Consider the following 16,935-nt stretch of genomic DNA (forward strand, 5'->3'; position numbering starts at 1 on the left):
GCAAGCGTTTAGGACATCTGTCAACTATTGATTTTGTGTTTTGCAAAGTATGAGAAGAAAGTGCAGCAGAGAGGTCTTGGATTATCAAAGCCAAGTGTGTTTTTTATTACCTAAAACTACATGTCAAGGCTAACTTCATTGTCTTCACTCACTTCAGATTCAAATGAGATAAAAACCTCTCCCTGGAAATGCTTATCCTACTCAAACTCTTATCTTAGATTGGTATCAATCATTCATTTTCCCCAGACGGCACCTCAATGACTATATTAAAGCAGACACCTTAATTTCAGGCAGACACGAACAAGTTCATCTCAGTGAGCCAGATGGCAGCTCCTTAGCAGGCACAACCCAAGAGCAGGGTCTCCCCAGTCCCTGTGCACCTCAATGCTCACTTCAGGATCGTGACACAAACAAATCCTTGGGTGTAGGTCTTGCACTGACAGTGACATTAGCAACTGCTGTGACACAGACCTACAGAACAGATGAATCGGCTTCTTTCTCTCACTGCTGTCTGACAAAGCTCAGCCTAACACCAAGGAAACCTCTTCCACTCCATGTTGTACCATCAATAAGGCAGCCGAGCGGTAGCAAGGCACGTGCTTGTCTCTCCTGCAGCCTGTGAAAGGGATTAAGGCTCTCAGGCTTTGAACAAAGGCCACAGGAGCAAGCCCAGGAAGCAATCCATCACTCTGCTGACAGCACTATGCAAATTATCACCAAAAATCTTCACAGGATTTATTGGTGGATAAACCAAGGCACCTAGCCTCACCGCCCAGATGCAGCATTCCCCAGTAAAGAGCAAATGCCAACAGGAGACTCACTGACACCACGATTTTGGAGGCAGCCCCGTGTCCCAAAGAGGGCCAAGAACCTGTGAACAGGCTGAGCTGCTCCACAGCAGGAGGAAGAGGGCTCCTCACCAGAGGTTTCTATACTTCCCTCTTCCGCAAACTCCACCATAAGAAGAGATGACTGCATGAATGTCCTCAGCCCACCTCTCAGTAAAAAGACACAAAGACATGATCCCCAAGCATAAAGATCAGTTGTTCTCTTACCATTCTGGCACTTACAATGTCCTAGGTATTGGAACTGAGTCCATGTATACCTTTGCTTTTATATAGGCTTTTTTGAAATACCTGTTAGAACTTATGCACAGCTTCAAGGAAACAGCAAGTACAGTTTTCACAAACCACAGCACCACACTTTTCTCAGCCTCCTTTGACTTACAGCAGTGTTGCTTCCCAATAGCTCTCCAATACTGAAACTTCTAATGACATATACATCATCATGTATTATTCCAGACAGCAGTAATTTGGAGATATAAATAGATAAACTTCACACATCAATCACTGTAAAGAAATCACTTCTTTCCAGAAGGAGAAGGAATTCCTCTCTCAAATCAAGTAGAACCTTAATTCAACATTTCATGAGCTATGAATTTAAAGATCAGTGATCATTTACTGTATCACAACTCAGGCTGAAGCGATAAGCTTTCCCATGGACTCCTTTCTTTCAGGCTTTTACTAAAAAATTCTAGGGGGGAGCTGTATGAAATCACTGTGGTCCAATTAACAAGGATCTCACTCTTCAAGCTTGCAAACAAGAGATTACATTAACACCTGCTACAAAAGCAAACATTTTTAGATATCTTCATCTTAACCTGCTTGACATTGACTTGAAACTCCTGCCTGGCTTTGGAATGAAAATTATTGTGACTGACACATATATCTCTCATGTGAGGGCAGGGGGGGTGAATACTGTGTCAGTCTGCATCTCTCTCTCTCTCTCTCTCTCTCTCTCTCTCTCACTCTCTGATAGTTATGCATAGTTCAAATCAAAGATAATAGGAGTTACATATATGCATTGATGGGAGAACAGTTTCCTAAATGTAAAATTATTGAAGGAAAATCACTATGCTTATGGGAGATAAATGCTGCACATGAACATCTTAGACACACAAAGTGTGCTATAGGGTCTACGGAGGATCTCATACAACATACACCGACAGTGGCATCTGTAAGGAACTCCTCTGTGGTCTATGCATCAAAGTAAACTGACCTCTTGGGCCAACACATATATTCCTAACATCTGTACACACATTTCTTTGCATTCATCAGAAAAGAAATCATCCAGCTGCAGCTGAAATACAACCCATCACATTACAATAACGCTACTTCAGTAACAGAGGCAGCAGGCACTGCTTTGTAAACCACTTCTGTGTCTGAAAAGTCGAACTTTCTGAAGTCCTGAATTGTTGGAAAGAGAAAAAAAACACTGAAATAACTCTGTAAGCTTTCTGTTTTGACAGAGTTCTTCAGGAATTCACCACATTTAGCTGGGAAAATGCTAGCAGTTAAATCTATTCAATGTCATGACATACAAAATTGAAACATAATTGCTCCTAAGTGGTTGACAACTGGCAAGTACTTTTTTACGTGGATAGAGAGAAATTTATGCTATCAAATGGAAGATACTGTCAAAAGTTTGATTTTAATATAAATGAAAATGCTAGACAAGGACTCAAAAGGATAAGGAAAAAAGCTCAGCAGTAACACTTTTACAACCACATATTTAAAAAGCTTTGAAGTGAAGAATCATTACATCAAAATCATTTTCCTTGAAAGATAAAAAAAAATAAATTACAGCATGAATATTAACAAGTTATTAGAATAGTGAATTTCAAAGAGTAGCAAAAAACAAGCAGCCCGTGAGTGGCCTAGTTTAAAGGATGTCTTACCAATCATATGGTTAGCGACATGGATTTGTATCTCTCTCTCATTCTCAAAGGTCATCTGGCACTTGATGCACTGATAGGTCTTTTTCTGTTTAATAACCAAAAAGAGATTAGAGAAAACTGCACTGTAGCATAAGGCAAGTGTGATCATAAATGTAGCATGTTACGTGCTTCAACTTCCCTCAACTCAGCCCTGTTGTCTCCTACATCCCCAACAAGATATCGACTTTGGCCGGACTTTTAGGGACCATACATGCAACCTCTATGTAACAGCCTGCTTTTAGACAACTTTAATTTCAACTTAAAACATTTTAAAATGACAGTACTTGAAAGTCTGCTAAAGTACTTTGGCCATAATCAGATTGCTCATGTCTTTTAACCCATTACAGTAACAGCTCCTGTGGAGAGAAAGAAAAGGAATTCTGTTTTCACAAAAGATCAGCTTTTTCAAAAAATTCCGTCTTTACAGAAAGCAGCAGGAAAACACATAATAGTTATTTGGGGAAGTGAAGGACAGGAGAAGAAATACATTTTGCACTAGTTTCCCATCAGAAATCATGGAAGAACTGCATCACCACAGATAATGGTTTTCTAGCACAATCTCTTGCAACACAAAGTCATACCAGCGAGGCTTAGCTGCAGAAATCAGGAGATAGTGTGAAGAAGCAATTACATGAAGCATTTATTCAAATAGGAGAAATGGGGTTTGGACTCAGATTGACAGCAGTGCATGCACTTGAGCTGTAAGACAGTGAAAAATTCAAGAAACCATTTGTAGAAATGAAAACGCACAGGACAAGATAGGCATCCAAGTTAGGAAAAAATAAAAGGCTAGTGCTAAGCTCTTGTACATTTGGACATTTCCCAAAGCAGGACTACTGTGCTCTGGTCTAATGTGCTTGCTCAGTCGCTGCATGGGAGCAGGTTATCTTAGCACGTTTTTTGACATGCCATTTAGAAAAATTGGGCCTTTTGTTCCTATTTCTTCCTAGAGAATAACTCCTACTACAACAGTTGCCACCAGGCAGCTGGCTGTTTTTGCTGCCTGTGCACTAAGGTACGAGTGTAGCCCTACAGCAGGATTGCATGGCAGCAGAACACGTGTGAAATACCCCACTCATGCCTCGACTCCACTGGCAGATGGATGAGAATCCCAAGCCGTTAGCAGTGAGGAGCCCAACTCAGGACATGATATCTTCTTACATTTCGAGACAAAATATTTTGTGGGTGTTTTTTGTGCACTGTTAGATGAAAATAACTTTTCTTACGGCCTCCACCCCACACCAAGGTATAGAATCCCATTTTTAGGACAGCAGTAATAAATAAAAAGTTTGGAGTTAAACAGAGGAGGTGCTGTCATTCCCTCTGAGTATGGGATCCAATTTCCTTGAGCACCTGCTGAGGAAATAACAAATTAGGTGCTGCCAGGAGCTTCGTAACTACTTCCCGTGTCATCAGTGGCAACAAGTTAGCCTGCTGGAGGTTAATGAACATGCTATAATATCACAACAAATGCAACCATCTATGGATGGTATGCACATTCCATGAATTCAGTACACAGTATGTGTTTGCACATAGGCAGGGCTTTCTAGGCTAAAATAACAATGGGCAATTAACATGATAATAGGAAGAAAGATAGACTCCATTGGCTGAAAACTGACACAGCCAACCGTATAAAAGGAAATACTTTGGGTAGGCTAGTTATCCCTAGGTAGCTCAAGAAAGTATCCTCCTGGAATCCATTGTGAAATCAAGGCTGCTAATGGAAAAGCAGCTGGACTTCTGCAGCACTGTTTCTTGGGAATCTATTGCAGCAGACGAATGCAAGCACACATACATACACATGTATTCTCAAGCCTCAAGCACACTGGCATACACATGCTAAGGGGAAAAAAATAAAGAATGCAAAAATCCCTAAAAGAGAAAAACAGGAATGAGCTGTGAATGATTTATGTGGTCACATCTAGAACTTGAAACCTTTCTCTTATTTGAAACTTCAAGTTGACTAACTTCTGTGCCTTGTTCAGCACTTATCTGTGCTACCAGGGTTCCCAGCTAAGAAAGGTTGTTTCAGCTCAACTCTATTTCAAACTTTTACACTTACCTTAAACACAGACAAGTGATTTATTTTTTAAACTGATTTAAAAAGCAGAAAGCTTCTGAAAGCTACTCACTAACAGATCTGGAAACAGGATGTCTTTGTTTATCCACAGACCCTGAACGAACTCCTCCACACCATTTCACAAACTCATAAAATGCTCTGCTTGGTGTGACCACCCCTCAAAGACAGCAGATTTCAGACTTCTGTCAATATCATCTTTAGCTTCAGACGACACACACATCATGTAACAAAAGGATGGTTTGGGCTGGAAGAGTCCTTAAAGCCCTTGCAATCCCCAGCCACGAGCTGGGTGCCGCCCACCAGCTCAGGCTGCTCAGGGCTGCATCCAGCCTGGAGAGATGTCTGACTGAGGCAATGGCTCTTTTGATAGCATACCCTGCTTGATACTGAATAAGGTCAACACATAGCTTCATACAGGCCACAAAATGGCTATAGCTTGATTAGCACCCAAATGTATATGCAAAAGACAGAAGAGCTGATTTTTTGGCTCGTTAATAACTCTCCTTAAAAAAAAGTCAAAACAATTTGATTTTCATTCTGAGAAAATGGGAGGAATTAGTTTTAAACCAAGGCTATGTTATTTGTGGCACAAAACTTGATGTTCTGCTGCCATTTTTGTGAGCACCACGACTTCACAGACAATTGTAGTGGGGTGGATCTCTCTTTGTAATGTTTTGTCTTTATGTATGATAACAAAACAGAAGCCCCGATTCTGAGGAGCTCAGTCTAGATGACAGCTTCAAGGTGGCAAAAGAGACCAGATGAGCAGGCCTTCAACTGAGAGCTCAATCCCTATTAAGTCAAGATACTTCACTCTAATCTTGGCACAAAATAGCAGTAATAACAACAGGGGGGTCTGGTTTCTTTTCTGAAAGAACTATTGTTCCCATGGGTTTTCCAGACTGTCCTCCTTTAAATCTGGAAATGGTTTCCTGTTCAACAAAGAAAATATTCCTCCATTCAGTGGATTTACAAGGGTAGAGAAGGGGTGTGGGGAGAACAAAGCGAAGGATTTGAATCCAAGAAAGAGTGCAGGAGAAAAGGAACTGAGTTAAAGGAGCACAATGGGGTTCATTCTTCTGATTTTCTATGCCACCTCCTTTGCTTCTTCAGTCTAAATAACCTAGGTGGGCTAAATAAAGAAACACCATTCAAGATGGAAATTTAACTGAAGCCAGACAATTTGCCCTTTTCAATGTTAAACAAGAATAGGTTGTGATGATTATCGTATAAAGTAAGGATAAATCTGTGTAAGAGAAACAGTACCCTGAAAAAGTGACTGTTTCCAGTACCAGGAGAGACAATAAGAAATCTCAGTACTAAACAGTTTGTCGTATTTCTCAGGACAGGCACATTCCTCCTGAAGGTGCTAAAAGGAATTAATAAAATGTATTCAAAACTGAAGCTCCTACGCACAGAAATGTGTTCAGTAAAAATGAAAGCATTGCTTCTGATGTGATCATAACAGAATGTAAAAAGATCCTGAGCTACACGTGTGCCAGACACCAGAATGGCACCTATCCTGGCAATGTTCATCTAATAAAAGAAACTTTTAGGCCTACTGAGACAGAAAAACTCTTGTAGAACTGTAAGAATCAAACATAAATTGATGGAAGAGTTGCCTTTCACTACTAAGGTGTATTTTATTTATTCCTCTTAGTGATACCCTATACTAAATAGCACTGACTTGGCTTAAAACTTCCTGATAACAAGTCCTCTGATGCAGATGTTCCCATGCAGAGGAAGCAAAACCTTCATCTGCCCAGAAATCTTCTTTGACTATCAAAAATTGATCCTACTCAGATGTTTTACAAAGAAAGGTGATTAATCCATATATATCGGTTGTGGTTGTCTTTTTTTGTCATAATAAAACGTGAGGAAGACAGAATGCAACGGCATTTTCGAGGGTTATGTTTTCTCTCTTTTTTCCTTATGGATTAAAGGAAAAAAAAAAACCACAACAAAGCCTGCCAAGCAATTCTAGCTGCTTTTTGATAGCAAATGTGAATGAAATATAACTACTTATACTCCTCTTTGTGGTGCTACATCCAGGTGCATACATAAACAAACATAAATATAAACAATAAAAAGGAATGGATTTTTCTTCTTCTGATCAGTTTTACTTCTCAAATATTACCACTTTTTGTTCATCGGGAGCTAGTAGTTATTTTCTTCCCTTATTTCATTATGGGGCCAAATCTTCAGCTTTTTCGTCTGAAATTATACTAGGCTTCCATGCTCTCCAATAAGTAGAACTGCTGGTATCATGATATCCATCACATTCAGAGAAGTTGTGCATTTTTAACATCAGCCTTTCTAAGTAGTAGGATTTCATTTTGCTCTTTCTTATTTACTCCAAAGAATATACTCACTATTTAAAATCTAATCTTGTATTTTCTCTCTCAGTCTATTTATCCCTAATCTTCAAGTGCTTTTCTGTTTAAGAAAGAAAAATCAATAAAGAGTTTAAAAAAGAAATCTGGAAGTGCCCAAGAACTGGAGAGAAGCGACTCACGTGGGCACCTGCAGGTCACTCCACATGCTTTGAGCTCCCGGACAGCTCTGCTAAAGCGCATAAAACACGTTAGTGTGTGCAGCACTAACAGGATGACAGAATACTGTATTCAACTTACAGAGCTTCATTGTGAAGCAAATGAAGATGGGTAAACATTCTTGAAATACAGGAATTTATCAACATTTAAAAGAGATCATGGTTCTCTGACAGCCCCTGTGCTAGGCACTCATTATCTTGAGAAACCTGAATGAAACACCAACAGTTTCCGCATGGACTGACATCAGAATTCAGGTCTTGTACCTACAATGAAGGCTAAGATCAGTAATTATTTCTAGTAACAATATATCTATTCCTGAGAAGCATACCATAAAGATCTCTGATATTAGCATATGTACAGGCCATAGACACCTGTTGAAGGTACCATTTGCCATTGCCACAAATGCAGATTTTTCATTATCTTTTATAAAGGAACTAAGATCTGCCCTCATGGGATGAAATTCAAGGCATTTACCTTATTGGAGAACTTAAAACTCTCCCCTGAGGGAACAAGTACGGAAGCTCTCGCTGAAAAGAGAGAGTTAAAGCAAGAAATCAGAGCAGAAAATGGCAATGTATTCTGCTTCTGACAGTCAGTAGGCAAGAAAAGGCAATACTTTAGGTTACAGGCATGGTCATACAAAGAATTAGTTCTACCTAAGAGAATAGAAGTGTTTAAAAGGATTTAGAAGGCAATAAAGAGAGAGAAGGAGGAAGCAGAATGACCTAGTCAGAGCTCCAGCTGAACTCTCAAAAGGTATCAGTTTGAAGGAGGGATGTTTTCATTCCTTACTCTTCTGCAGAATCTGCAGGATTAGGTGTATACACCAGGAGCCTTAGTCATGGACCTAGGGGAACAATATCCAGTTGTTTTACTCTAAAAAGAAAAGAAGAAAAGAAAGAAAGGATGGAACAGAACTTTTTGTGGCATTTCATCAGCAGCCTGGAACAGAGGTGCTGGGGCGAGCGGCGCCGAGGGCAGGCAGTGCTGCGCTCCGGGCTGCCCAGATGCTGCCACCCTGCGTGGTCCCAGCGTGGAGCTGGAGCTAACAAGTCCCAGCGGGGCTCAGCCTGTGACAGCACTACTGGAGGCATCACAGTTTGCGTCCTCAGGACATACTTAGGGTCCTTTCTTACTTCCCGAGCCTCTGATGTTGTATTGGAGCGGTATTTACAGGTTCTTTTAATGCAGTGAGATGTGTTTGTGGGTGCTTTAATTAGCAGATTGACATAAACAGGCATCTACGGCTGGAATTATTCATTAGGAGTTGGGTGCCTAATTTCCTTAGATACTTTTGAAAATCTCACCCCATCATGTTTAATTAAAAATGTCAGATGATATCGATACTCAGATGTGTCTGCTGTTGGTCTCCCGAGAAGATTTCCAAAATTTACTTCTCATTCCATCTGTTCCTGACAGAGGAAGGACTGACTTGGCCCATTCTTGAGCCAAAACGTCAACAAATAATTTTAAAAGACTATAAACTGCAAACAATATTAATCTCCTGAGCAGTCTTCTGAAACCTTACTTAGATGCTGCATGTTCCCTTGCATTGTATAAGCTCAGAAATGGGAAAACAGGCTATCAGTAAACTCCAGAGCAAAGCAGTCTTCTTTTTTCAGACACGTAACCTGCCTATTAATAGACAGCAATTTCCAGATTTGCTAAAAAACTGCTTCTCCTGAAGGAGGGCCATGAAGAAGTTCCCTTTAAAATCACTTCTAAAATCACACACGCACGCTCACAATGTATGCATGCACACAAACATCCAAGCAGCCTCACTGCATTCACCCTTGCAGATGTATGTGACAACAAGCTCTCTGGCATGAAATTGGTTTCAGGTGAGAATTTTGGGGGAAATTTGCTACAGCTTTCCTCACAAGTTCCTCTATCTTCCTGCTTGAGTTTATTTCCCAGGTAAGAAACCATGCCATTCCCTGAGTATGACAAATCAGATCTTCTATCTCTGGGAACTCAGAATGCCCTTTTTCATGGAAATGTCCCAGTTCTTCCAGATCTGCCAGTTCAGTAGCACCAGAATTCATGGACTCAGAATTCAATCCTCACCACTCACGTGCACAACTTACGTGTCTAAGCTCTCTGTTGGTAAATCTAGAGCAGCTTTATGATAAAAAAAATTACTGCTCTGCTATTAGGAATCTACAAGCTTATAAGACTGCACAAAACCTAATTTTTCTGCGCACATTACTCCCCTGATTTTTTTTGTTTAACTAATTTTATAAAATGGGATTTTAAAAAAAGCTTCTCAGTCACATTAAAAATCTACATATAATCCCTCTGACATTCCAAAGTTCAGCTGTACTCACCCTGGGAACAGGCGACGTCTGGGTACCTTTCCTTTGGCCACTAGTCTCAGGCGTCAGGTCTCGGTGGTCAACCTGAATGTGGCTCTCCAGGTCTTCAGCACTTTCAAATTTGACACTACACTCAGGGCACCTCAGACTGCCACACGGCCTCTCATTCACCTCCTGTGGGGTCAAGCCTGAAGACTGTCCATTGGTGCTCCTGGTCATGCATCCAGCACAAAGGCCATAGGGAAGGCCATTCACATCCAATTTTACCAAGTCCTGCTTGTTCCGGAACTCTTTCAAGCACAATGCACACTTGTAGAGTTTTTGCAAGGCCTGGCCATTTGGTGATGAGGTCGCAGAGTTTCCTGCCAGTTTCTGCATATGAAACGTCCCATGAATTTTCAGCTCAAGCGTAGAGGTGACCGTCTGCATGCAGACAACGCAGCGAAACCCAGTGAGGGAGTTTCTGAGATCTGGATGCATCTGGCAGTGTTCGATGAATTCCTCCTCGCTCTGCAGTGGCATTTTGCAGATCCGACACGTTCCTGTATCCAAACTCTTGCTGTGAGTGACTTTGTGCTCAGTGAGGGTCAGGAGCGATGGGAAGCGTTCCCCACAGATGGGGCACATGTAGTGCTTTGCCGGGCCTCGATGGGTCTGCATGTGCTCTCTCAGGCCATTTTCTGAGAAAAAGGTCCTTGAGCAGATATTACACTTGTGGCTACCTTTGATGAACTCTGCTTTCTTCCTAGAACAGTCGTCCTCCCCAGGCCTGATGTTATGATCCCTCAAGCGATGGTTTTGCAAGAGGACCTCCATAGTATAGGCAGCGCCACAGATGTCACAGCCATACATGGGCTCAGAAGCATCTACATCATCCTCACTGGCCTCATGACTGTTGGAGGTATCTGGATTCTTCATTAACATGTTCTGGATATCTGCCCCTTCTGTCTTCTTATTTGTTGGGGTCATGCCATTAGCTGTACCATTTTCAGTGCTGGCATCAAAAACGCAGTGTTTTTCCCGCAAGTGTTTTTCAAGCAAGATGATGGCATGAAAAGCTTTGCTACAAAACTTGCAGTTGTATTTTTTGCTGTGGGTTGTGATGTGGCACTGCAGTTCTACCTCCGTGCTAAAAGTCTCACCACAGAAGATGCATTTGTGAGACTTTGATGGATTCCCCAAGTGACTATGCTTCACGTGGATTTGGAGATCCACCTCCTTCCTAAAATCCCAGTTACAGGCTGTGCAACGATACATCTTCTTTTCATTGCTGTGCTTGACTGCCAGATGCACTTGGATAGATACCTTGGAATCAAAAACTTCTTGGCAAAGGGTGCAGTGATACAACACAAAAGTATGCATGTCCAACAAATGCTTCTGCAAATCATCCACTGAAGAAAACTGTTTGTCGCAGCTCTCACATACATAATGAGTTGAAGTTGTCATGTAATGTACGGTGAGATGTTGCAGGAGAGACTCCTGGGAATCAAAGTCTTCTTTACACTGAGGGCAAGACTGTTTCCTCAACAGCAACTCCAAATGCAACTTTAAATGAGTTTGAAAACTCTCAAAATTTGAGAACTTTAGATCACACTGATTACATGGATATTCACCATTAGACACCGAGTTCACACTAGCAGAAAGCCGTTGCCTTTTAGGGGAAGAGACTTCAACATCAGAAGAAACTGGACTCTGCTCTGCTTTTGACTTCTTATTGTGTGCCAGAGGAATGTTCTTGTGGTTTTCTTTAATATGCTTTGTAAGCTTCAGGATGGAGCCAAAAATGGGGGAGTTTGTGCAATAAGGGCATGAATAAACTTCCATAAAAGACTGTGTTGGCTGAATGACAGGGGAATCCAGTTTTGAATTTCCTACATTGCAGTGAGTCTGCTGAATATGCTCAGTCAAGGTTGCTTCGGTCAGAAAGCCCATTGAGCACTGGTTACAGAAGAAAGCATTGTTACCATCTTGAGGGGTAGCATTTGGGCCACAGTGAGTAATACGGATGTGTTCCTGTAAGCTGTTGATATCTGCAAACATCTCAGGGCAGTAGTTACAGTGAAAGGCAGAAATGTTGCTAAACTGCATCATGGGATAAGCATGGTTTTTGTGCACCTTTCTCACGTGTTCATTCAAGTTGTACAGCGTAGGCATGGAATCAAGGCAGATCTGGCACGTGTGGCTTTGCTGAGGTTTGTCTGCATGGATGGTCTTCAGGTGGATCTCCAGCACAGCAAGACTGTTGAAGTCGCGCTTTGAGCAGTACGGGCAGCTGTAAGTAACTTTAGACCAATTCTGGCCTTCCTCTCTGTCCACAGACCTGATTTTCTTCTGCCCTCTCAAAGGCTTTAAGGTCGAATCCGGGGTGGAACCTCTCTCCACCGATGCGCTGGAGTCGGGAGTTGCACTACTCATGGATGCCACACTCCCCAGGACTGGGTCAGGGCTGATGCTGTGATTGCTGGAGTCAGGTTGTCTGTGGCTGTCCAAGTGGCAATAGACTTCCTCCACTGAAGAAAACTGCTCTGGGCACATAGGGCACTTGTGTTTTTTGTTGGCATGGGCTTGATGAATGTGTGAGAGCAATAAGTTTTCATCTGAAAATACTTCAGGGCAATGAATACACTGCAAATCTGCCTTCTCAGAAAGCTGTGGGTGGCGTGTCATTACGTGCTTCTCCAATTCTTCAGTCTGACTGAATGTCTCTTCACAGTAATCACACATAAAATCATCCTTCTTCACCTCTTTCTCAGACTTTGCCATATGTTCCTTGTTCTTTTTATGAGCTTGCATGTGACTCTGCAATGAGCTGGTAGATGAAAACCCACGTTTACACACAGTACACTTGAACGGTTTGCTGGAGCTGTGGGTTTTCAGATGAATTTTGAGGTGGTCGCTGCGAGAGAATGCGGCCTCGCACTCGTGGCAATGATACTTTTTGTCCCCCGTATGAAGCTTTATGTGACGGTCCCTACTCCTCTTGTGTTTAAAAAGCCGGCTACAGTAGGTGCATTTGAAAGGTAGTTTGTCACTGTGGATCTGCTCGTGTCTCTTAAGGTAGCTCAAGCGAATGAAGGACTTATCACAAAACTGACAGGGATACGGCAGGCCAGTCCCCCCTTCCTCCTCCCCGATGCCGAGATCACACCCATCTCCTATCATCTGAGTGGGTGATGCAACATCTTTGCTGGAGGGAGATGAAGCCACCCAGGAGAGTTGTGGGTCGTCATCACCATCTGTAATGGGAAAGCAGAAAGGAGATTAAAAACAATTCCCAGTGCATCTGTGAAATAAGGACAAAGCTCTTGACAACACTACGGGCTTCTGCTACTACAGTATAAAAAAAAAAAATCAGCTCAAAAAATAAAAAGAGTATCTCTTGAATTTCAAAGGAGGTTTGAGAAATAAAAATATATTTGTAAATGTAATTCACAAATACGCCAACATGTATTATTAATAAAAATCATTTTTTCCTTAGCAGGTTTAGCACCCGCTCACTGTACCGTAAAGCAATAAACACCGAATAAAGAAAACAAAACACAATGTGCAACGAAGCAACACGAGCATCTCGGGAAGCTCCAGTGCTAAGCGATCACCTGCGATTCTAAGGGCCTTTTTCAACACTACCTCAAGGTGACTTTAACTGATGTCTCCATTAACCAACATCCTTCACTTCTGCCTCACAACTGGCACAGAACGGGAGGCAGCGCGGAGCCCAGCAGGCGGTGAGGCGCGAGGCGCAGGGCGGGGCGGCCCAGCAACGCCGCGCGGAGGGAACGCGTCAGTGAGCGCGGCTCTGAACCGCGATCTCAGGCATCACGAGACGGGCAGCCTCAGCACAAGGCTCAGCCTGTGCACTGCAACTACTGCCTCTGCTCACAGCGAGGCTCTGCAAAATCGTTCATCGTTTGATATTGGAAACACCTAGGCGCCACCTCCAGTAGCAAAGCACACAATTAAAATAATAATTAAAAAAATACATGGCGTTTTGGCGGCTTTCTTAACAGAACTGCTAGCAAGAAACAGGAGCGCGAGTTTGAAAATTCTAATTCCGCAGAACGTGGAGATGTCGAGCGGAGCAGAAACGCCGCAGGTCTGACAGAAAACTGACCCAGGAACGGAGCGGGAGCAGAATCCACGTGAGGGAAAGCTCTGACACCACAGCCCGGAACTCAAAATCCGAGCCAGCTCCGCAGGGACGCCGCTCGGTGCCCGGCCGCCCGCCCGCCCCGCGCAGCCCGCCCCGCCGCCCTCAGCCTTTCCCGCGCAGCCCTCGGCCCAGCCCGCTCCGCTCAGCGCTCCCTCGGACCCGCAGGCCCGGCCGCGAGCGCGCTCTCCGCACAAAGTTTGCGCGGCTCTCCTCCTCCCGCCCGCCGGCCTCTCCCCGCGGGGCCGCAGCGCTTCGGCCCGCCCCGCCGCCACCTCCGCGCCGCTACGCCGCCCCGCGCTCTGCCCCCGCCGCCCCCGGGCCCCTTCCCGGCCGCCCGCGCTCCCGGGGCCCGTCCCTACGGACCTGCGGCCGCGAGAGGCGGCGGGAAGGAGGCGGGCGGCCGGCGGCGCCGGGACGAGGGGCCCCGTGGGGGAGCGGGTGGCTCGGGGCCGGGCGATTCCCCGCTCGCGCCAGCCGGGCTCCTCGGGGGCCGCGAGACAAAAGGGAGCGCGAGGGGGGGACTCCGGGCCCGAAGTAGGGCAGCACGTGTTGCGTGCCGGCCGGCGGCGGGAAAGCGGCGGGGGCAGCGCGCCGCCGGGTTTGGGAGCGCCGTGCCTGCGGGGTGAATGCTGCGGAAACGCCGCCGGCAGAAGCGGGCGCGCACATAGGCGCGCCGCGTTCGTCTGCCCTTCGCATCTCCTGCCGGACCTCGGAGCTCAGAGCGGCCGTGGGGAGCGCGGCACCGCGGCTCTGCTCGGGCCGCGACTGCCGGGGCCCATCGAGCGGACGGCTCCAGGCGCTGCTCCGCACCCGGCCCGGCTGCCTTTCCCTCTGAAGCAAGCCGAGCCACCTCCACATGCAGCGCCCGCACCCTGCTCTGCTGCCCCGCAAACACTGGGGCCCTGGAGAGCACAAATCTGGCAGAGCCGAGGGGTTCAGGCTGCTGTGCTTATGTAACGGGCTCAAAATGACGACCGTTTCTCAGACTGAAAAGAGTTCGAACTGGAAAGGGAAGCATTCATGTAGACGTAGCTGGAAACGAGGGTTGTGTCCTTTTGCCAGCTTCATCTGTGTCTTCCACTGATTGCCGTGCTTCACTTCTCGACCCTTTCACTTGTGTTTCCTCGCTCTTTGACAATTCAGAAGGAACCAGAAGCTTTGAGTTCCAGGGACAGCCTACCTTGACTTTCTCCCAAACAAGATGCTGAATGACTAAATGCCCAGAACTAAAGAAATTAGGAAACGCTCATTATCATTAATCTCTTTATGGAATGAAAAGTAGCCCTGTTAATTTCAACTTGCCATTTCAAGTTAGAAAAAAAAAAAAGACCTATAATGAACTGAGAAGGAAATTCTAAGGTATTTTACCAGAGTAGTATTTTACAAGGAAGATTGATTTTAGTTGTGGTGTGACATGTCTGGCTATGATGGTTAGAATAATAATTTTACATTAATGCAATCAAAGGAATGTAGCAGAATGAGAAAAATCACTTTCAAAAAGGAGATTAAAGTCATTAAAAATGGCTAATCCTGCAAAGTGGGACTGTTCTAAAATAAAGAATCACATGGCTGGTGTGAGGCTTTTGTCATTAGCGCATAAGAGAATCAAAACAAGTATTAAAAGGGGAAGAAAATTCAATAAAAAGTTTAATTAGGGGGAAAAAAAAGGAGGCATGAAGGAAGCTTCAGGATGTCAGTGATGTTCAGGATGTGTGTGTGTCACAGAGCTTACGGGTCTAAAGTTGATAATCAATCTCCAGTGGTACAATAATTTAGCAATGTAATGTTCAGCACGTTTATGGGACTGCAGGCATTTATCATCATCACTGTGGAGCTAATTCCAGCTTCAATGCATTCAATGAGTGTATTTTCCTTCTAATAAGAGCAATTTGGCCAGACTGTAGCATAAATCATACTTCATTCTCTGTTTATCTTCCAGATAGCACGAGCCACGTTCAGAAATATACACACGAAGCTAAAACAATAAAATTAAGCCTTAAAAAATATGATTGCTTTTAGAAAGGAGACACACAGCACATTGCAAACTGCCAGCAGAAAGCTGCACTGCCTCCTCTGCACACTCCAGTGACACTGATCTATTTATTATTTCAATGTTACTTTGCTCATAGAAATTAAACAAAGCAGCCACGATTTCCCAGCCCCTGCAAATACTTTTCCTCCCACTTTCCCTGCAAGGCTGGAAGCATCCCACCCGTCAGAACTTCAGTCTGGGGCTCGGGAGCACCAAGTGCTCCTGCCCAGGCAGCAGTCGGGTCCAGGCTCTGCCGAAGAGACCTGCAGAGCCTCCATCCCAAGCTGGCAAGTGCTCCCCATCCAGGACAACAACCCATGGAAGTGAGATTGGAAGGTGCTCTTACTCCATTGGGTTTGTCCATCTAGCACAGAGCCAGTACACAAAAAGAACACAATATCAAAAAGAAAACCCCAAAATCAATCATTAAGATGGTTGTTTAACTTCAGATTCATGATTTTTCCAGAGCCTCTCCATCACACCTAAGTTAAAATGCTCAAAACACTCAAATTGTATTTGACTATTAGAAGCTGATGGAATTCTGGCACCCAAAATAAGTAAGCTACTTTCACAAACAAGCTTGGCATCATGAGACCTGTGTATAAGCCGCTCGTGTTTCAGTTCATCGCATCCATGGTAGGGAAAAGCCATCTGCTGCTCAAGGGCAAATTGTAGGGCTTACTTCTGAATAGCTGTGAAGCCCCGAGACATCCTCAGACAGAGGGCCTGATAGGAACGTTATCATTTTCAATAATTATTATTATCACAGATGCTTATCTATGAGAATACAACACAAAGATTGAGAGGAAAGGGTGGCGAAGTCTTCAGTAGTGGTTATAGCAAATTTTGAATTGCTCCACTATGCATTAACACCAAGGATGGATCATTACAATGGATTATGGTAAGAACCTCGCACAGCATACACTGTTCATTTACACTGCCATGCCGGTGTGAAATAATGCAAATCAAGTTCACATGCCAAATGTTTTAAGTTTCAATGTTTTCAGTGCAATGTCGCAGAATTTACTTT

The 16,935-nt window shown here is 44.0% G+C and overlaps 1 protein-coding gene across 7 annotated transcripts in view; it reads right to left on the minus strand.

The window, feature by feature from the left end:
• The window catches only part of ZNF423 (zinc finger protein 423), a 194,252-nt gene that overhangs the window by 75,219 nt on the left and 102,098 nt on the right, over positions 1-16,935 (minus strand). For 4 of the 7 annotated variants that reach the window (XM_052686737.1, XM_052686738.1, XM_052686740.1 and 1 more), the window contains 2 exons: positions 9,736-12,959; positions 2,738-2,822 (listed from right to left, as the gene is read on the minus strand). In XM_052686737.1, the coding sequence (XP_052542697.1) occupies positions 2,738-2,822; positions 9,736-12,959 (3,309 nt within the window). Of the gene's footprint in view, positions 1-2,737; positions 2,823-9,735; positions 12,960-13,350; positions 13,470-13,834; positions 13,946-14,236; positions 14,341-16,935 lie in introns of those variants that run through there. The other 3 variants (XM_052686741.1, XM_052686744.1, XM_052686742.1) reach the window with 3 other exon arrangements.

The sequence above is a fragment of the Tympanuchus pallidicinctus genome, unplaced genomic scaffold, assembly GCF_026119805.1.
Source record: "Tympanuchus pallidicinctus isolate F22 unplaced genomic scaffold, pur_lepc_1.0 scaffold22, whole genome shotgun sequence".
Lineage (NCBI taxonomy): Eukaryota > Metazoa > Chordata > Aves > Galliformes > Phasianidae > Tympanuchus > Tympanuchus pallidicinctus.